Source organism: Branchiostoma lanceolatum, chromosome 12 (assembly GCF_035083965.1).
Source record: "Branchiostoma lanceolatum isolate klBraLanc5 chromosome 12, klBraLanc5.hap2, whole genome shotgun sequence".
In the NCBI taxonomy this organism is placed as follows: Eukaryota; Metazoa; Chordata; class Leptocardii; order Amphioxiformes; family Branchiostomatidae; genus Branchiostoma; species Branchiostoma lanceolatum.
Window position 1 is genome coordinate 15,545,642 of NC_089733.1, and position 6,000 is coordinate 15,551,641.

General features: G+C 38.2%; 1 protein-coding gene across 2 annotated transcripts in view; it reads left to right on the forward strand.

Annotated features, from left to right (window-relative positions):
- LOC136446484 (cubilin-like) overlaps positions 1–5,724 on the forward strand; it is a 45,495-nt gene extending 39,771 nt beyond the window's left edge. For both annotated transcript variants that reach the window (XM_066444867.1, XM_066444866.1), the window contains exons 46-50: positions 868–1,046; positions 1,298–1,469; positions 2,002–2,237; positions 2,646–2,780; positions 3,624–5,724. In XM_066444867.1, the coding sequence (XP_066300964.1) occupies positions 868–1,046; positions 1,298–1,469; positions 2,002–2,237; positions 2,646–2,750 (692 nt within the window). In that variant the 3' untranslated portion in view covers positions 2,751–2,780; positions 3,624–5,724. The remainder of the gene's footprint in view (positions 1–867; positions 1,047–1,297; positions 1,470–2,001; positions 2,238–2,645; positions 2,781–3,623) is intronic.
- Positions 5,725–6,000: the final 276 nt, after the last annotated feature.

Sequence of the window (6,000 nt, forward strand, 5' to 3'; positions counted from 1 at the left end):
CCATGTCTTAATGGAAACCTGAATGAGTAATTATACTGTCTTAAGAGCCCCCAAAATATGTTTTTCTATTCCCAAGAAACATCAAACAACCCTTTCCTTTTCAATGTACATGTACATCTGTGCTCTTTGGGAGGGAGGACATATCAGGGTCCTCCTAGAGCATGGATAATTGATCTTCTACACATAATTAGTCCCATAGATAAGGTTTGCAGCCTGTTTTCCAGCCAGGTTCTCTTCCTAGAGTGATTGATTAGGAGGAACTATACAGAACCTATACTGGATGTTGTGCCTTAACTGGCGTTGAGGAACTAGGTTGAATGTAGTTCCTCTAAAACAAACACCAGAAGGCCTCAGGCAGGGCAAAAAGGCTATGTCTACTATGGGAACTAGTTCCTCCTTTCCTGGAACTGGTTCTCCTGGTGTTCATCTATAGTTCTACCCTGAAACACAAGCTTGCTGCAATGATCACAAGTAGATTATAAACTCTTGAGTTGTCAAGTCATCAACTGTAACTCATGGACTATACCTGAATTTCGTACTTTATACTTTCTTTTTCTCTACAACTGACCTCTGACCTCTCTCGTTTATTTTTGATTTCACCACATTTGTTTTGTTGAATTCTTGGATAACTAATTGTATAGATTTTGTTTCATTATATTGATTTGTATAGGGACTCCAGGAAGAATAGTGCATATTGAATTGTATCACTAAGATCTAAATAAAACAAACGTCAAACAAACAAACCTCGGTCGCTAAAGATTTTCAGTCCCTGATTCAGCATCTATGTTAACTGTTACAATGTAAACTGGTTAAATTTGATATTTTTAGTGCCTTTTTTAATGATCCTATATGATGCTCTACAAATAGCTTGCAGCCGAAACATCACAGCGGATAACGGACGGTTGGTCAGCCCTGGTTGGCCCGACAACTATCCGCACAACTCGGACTGTCGCACCATCCTGAGGAACCCGGGCAGATTCATCGCCGTCTACTTCAACGACTTCTACATCGAGCCGCATCCCAACTGCCAGTATGACTACCTAGCAGTAAGTTTCTAACTCCAAATGCAGTCATATTTGTACAGTTCTTGGTGGCAAATGTGCTAGATGTTGGCACATCGGCAACCAAATCCGTAGCGTGTTTTTTTAAACACCTGTAGTCAGTGTAGACAGATGAGCTGAAGAAGGCACAACGTCAGGGCATGGTGTAGAGTTTGAATTGTCTTTATCTATCGTCTACCTGGATGTCAAACATAATCATAATTGTAACATTAACCTTTGTCCCTTTTACTCCCCAGTTCTACAACGGCACGTCGACGTCAGACACTCAGCTAGCCAAGTACTGTGGCCAGACGATTCCTGATCCCATCTTCCCCCAGAGCGATGTCGTCCTCATGCAGTTTGTCACCGACGCCTCTGTGTCTCACGCCGGCTATGATGTCACCTTCTCCACTTCAACAGTATCCAGTGGTAAGTTGTAGATTACTATAAAATATCCTATTTTTGCTGGGGTATTTTGGAGTAGAAGGAGCTTTTTTAAGTTTGCAGTTGAAGAATCTATTATCCGGTATTCCATACTATTTGTGTTTAGTCATTTGTTCAGCATTCCTGACCACTTGAAGTTCATATGAATGCAACAATTTTTTCCTAACTTTTATTTTCATCACACACTTGCATTAGTTCTGGGGTTCCAAGAGGATGTCAATCATGTTATCCATATACTGTAATCAGATCAACGTGGCCTAAGCATAAGTTTTTATCTTTCTATAAATCCGACAACCAACGAATTAAACTTGTCTGGCCTTACCAGCATACCAGTATAGGGTTTTGTCTAAGGCTTGAGTTCCCGTCTTTCCACTTTAGTCAGATGCATTCTTTCAATTCCTCCTCAGGTTGTGGAAGAAACTTGATGGCCACCCAGGGCAATTTCACCAGCCCGACTACCCCAACTGCTTATATTAATATGATTATTAACTTGTCAAATATTCTTTGCATTCCTCAGGTTGTGGAGGAAACCTGATGGCCACCCAGGGCAGTTTCACCAGCCCCGACTACCCCCAGCCCTACCAGCACGAGCAGACCTGCACCTGGCGCATCAGAGTGGCCGCCGGGCGCGTCATCACGCTTCAGTGGGACGTGTTCGAACTGGAGAGCGAGGCCAACTGTAACTACGACTACGTGGAACTTTACAACGGAGGCGGCCCGCAATCGCCTCTAGTGGGGAGATACTGTGGCAATGTGAGTAAAGGAAATCTTGGACAACACTGCCTTGTTTCTCTCCATAGTACAACTACAAGATTTTCATATTAATAGTTAGTATTTGAAAATGCAATTGAAAAGGAAGCTACTAAAGGGAAGGATCATTTCAAAGATAAAGAATTCCTAGAAATTCTAAAACACTCGGCTGACTTTGAATTGGTCAGTTGTTATAACTTACTACAGGCATTTCTTTGGTCAGGACCATCATACCTAAAAGTTCATAAAATCCATGTGTAACTTGAAGTGACAATCATTCTTCTCAAGCAAACCAACCAACCAACCAAAATATATCAGGAAAACATGACTTCCTTTGAAGAAATACCAACATGGAAATAGTGTTTTTTATACTTTTTATTGTATTTCTTAACTTCTTTTTCCTTTCCACAGACTAACCCAGCAGATTACACGTCCACCACAAATATGCTATATATCCGCTTCCGAGCCGACCAGTCTGTGAATGGAGCTGGCTTCAGAATCACCTACTCATCGTAGTGCTGTGCAATCTGTGAGGAGGGGAGTGAGGTGAGCATGGTTATGCTTTAGGCCACACCAATATAATTTCGTGGTTAACAGATTTTTATTTTCAACTTTAGCAACAAAACAAATCATGACAACAGAAGGCTAGGGTGAAAACTTGCACCTGACCCTGTTCACTCCCTGAAATTGTGTGCACCAAAGTACAAACTTTCCTCTGAGATTCTGTTTTCCTGTTGATTTTTCGATCTAGCATTTTTTTTTAAATTCCGTTAACCGAGAAATTAAAATGGTGTGGCCTTAGCATTATTTTGTTTTCAAATGAGAGCTAATTAATTTTTACTTGTAGTTTTACTTCTTTTACTTTTGAACGCAAAACTTGTTTGATTCTGTTTCTGACTACTGCACAGAAGAAGCCGATGAAGACAAAAGGAATAATTTATGAACAGCTGTTATGATTTTAATATTTCTTGCTGTTCACCTTGTCTGAGGCTATTAATGATATTTTTTATAATCAAGTCTTTCCAGCATATGTCGTCATTTTTATCACTTACTATGTGTGGACATTTTGCAGTATCAAGGCATTAACATTGCATTGTTTCGAGAGATCTTTTCACAGATTCGTGCAATCAATTTTTGTACAAAGATCTGTACATGTACTAGAAAAATGGACGTAAAAGTATAATTAATCTTTTGTAGATTCCAGTCAACTAGGTCTTCATTTAGACTGTGCATGCATGTAAATATATCTGGCAAGGAAACATTCATAAGTAAGTATTGGGTTAAAGAAATACATCTAGAAGTGCATTGTGCACTTGTATTGGGCAATGATTTGATGTCTTACAACTTATGACTCTTCTGACTGATTTTTTATTTTTTTTTATTGTACAGGTTACTTCAGCCGTTGTTAAAAATCACCAGACTTTGCCACCAGCCACCGCGTTATAACATACAGTACCTCACAACAGAAGATGCTCAACAGAGACTGATTCCTGTGGCACCTTCTAACCAAATACATTCCTTGTGACACCTTCTTCCAGCCGGACATTCTATGACAGTTACATTCTATGTTTGATATAAGACTATGCACTATAGGAAGACCACATGTATATCAGCACATTGTGAGCTGTTAGTTAGTTAGTAAGTAGGTAAAGTAGGCTAAATGGTGAATACCTGCACTGATGTGATATAACTGCTTTCAAAGATTCTAATTGTAAATCAAAACAAGAATATCTGTAATAAGTGTGAAGATTATGAGGGTGAAAAAATGTATACTAAATGTTTGAAAATAGGATGATATCATAACAGCTTTGTGTATAAGCACCTCGATGTATCCATATATTTCACAAAAGTTTATCAATACTGACATATACACGTAGGCTGTGTAAGACATCAACCTTTGTTCCTACAAGATGCTTAAGAGATGCAGGTATATATGTCTTTGACAAAGGCTTAGATTTGCAGCTTAAACTTGCTTTCCTTCAATGATTTTGGAATGGTGAAAATTGAAACAGTCCAAATTTGCTGCCCATAATTGAGTACAAGTCAGATGACAGATGCTATGGCAAACAAGCTACCTGTGTTCAGCAGTAGACACAAAGTTTTTAACAATGCCCTATTTACCAGAGGGTAGTTAATAGAGAAACTGTGTCTGGCCTGTTGTTGAGCTATCTTACAGAACTACACATGTTGTACATCTGCCTAACTCAGTGCCTAACCTGCTTCACTACATTTGTTTCTACACAAATTAAGATTAGGAGTATTTGGTCATATTAAGTATGGGGCATATATACAACAAAGTCAATGTTGGTTTTAGTTGAAAATACAGGAAGGAGGATGTTTATTAGTATGTTTTGCTTTCCTGCATCAGGCGACACCAATTTAATTTCTTAGTTCTCGGTTCTCTTTTAGAAAAATAGTGCTAGATTGGAATATCAACATGAAAACTCTGAGGGGAAGTCTGTACCTAATTGCACGCACAGTTTCAGAGAGAATGAACAGAGTTAGATTTTCTCTCAGCCCTCTAGATCTGTTTACATGAAGTTTCTCTCGCTAAAATTTTACATTGAGTTTCCATAAACCAAGGAATTATACTGGTGTAGCCTTAGTATGACTAGATATTAGTTCTTTTCCACTTCTTTTCCTCCAATTGAGACTTATCTCTGCAGGCGGGGGTACAGTATATAAAAATGTACCGTAAGATAAACCTCCGAGTGAGTGAAGCGAACGAGGTGGTTTCATTCGGTGGGGTCAAGCTGCATTCCGATGTCATGTTGTATACTTCCCAATCCTGGTCATTCTTTTGATGTAGGTTAACTTTGAATACAAAGATGTGTGATGCAAATATTCCAAGTTTTGCAAAAGCCAAGTTACAGAAAAACAAAACGATTGTCTTTTCCAGTGTTACTTTTTGAGGGAGGGGGGCAGAATCTAATGATGAAATGTTTATTAGTTTTTGAGGAGTATTTTAGCGCTGTCTGTGGGATTCACTACATGTCAAAAGTGTACCATAAATTGTGTGAAAACATATGGATTATTGTGAAATTTGGCTTAATGGTTGTGACGTTACAATTACAACATGTTTCGACATGCTTTCAGGTCAAACCAGGCAAGACATTGTTGATTTTGCGTATGGAGAGAGCATTAATGAAATATGTACATTTGTTTGAAAGACATTTTCCTTTTTCTTCCTCTAATACTATTGCTGCTGAAGGCATCTGCAAACTATTTCTGTGTAATCACGTTCAAAAAGTGAGTTTTCGTCAACATTGCACATAATTATGTTGATTCCTCAAATATAAACGTCCTCCTAGCTAAGTAGGAATTTATTTTTATAAATGGGGATAAATGATGTGATTTTAAACGTACTATTGTGTCATATATGTAGTTTAGTTTCAAAGGATTGAATGTACAAAAATTTGGAGAAAGTTATTCTATTCTTCTGCAATGTGCAATTTTTTATCAATGAATAAAGGAGCAGGTCATATCAGAATGATGTATCGTTCTTTTGTTGTTATGATGATAATAATAATGATAATGGTTTATTGGTCAGAAATTACCCGTGCAATGCAGCCAGTGCAATGGCAGCCACTTCAGGTTTTGTTGCACCTACAAAGCTTTATCATATGCTATGGCTCTTAAACTCTATAATCATAGGTCACAAAGTGAGGTCCCCACATATGGTCTCGTTTGATATTTTAATTCATAAAACTGGTTAACTCAATGCACTAATACATGGTAGAGGTAATTCAATTGATGTCACAGTTTG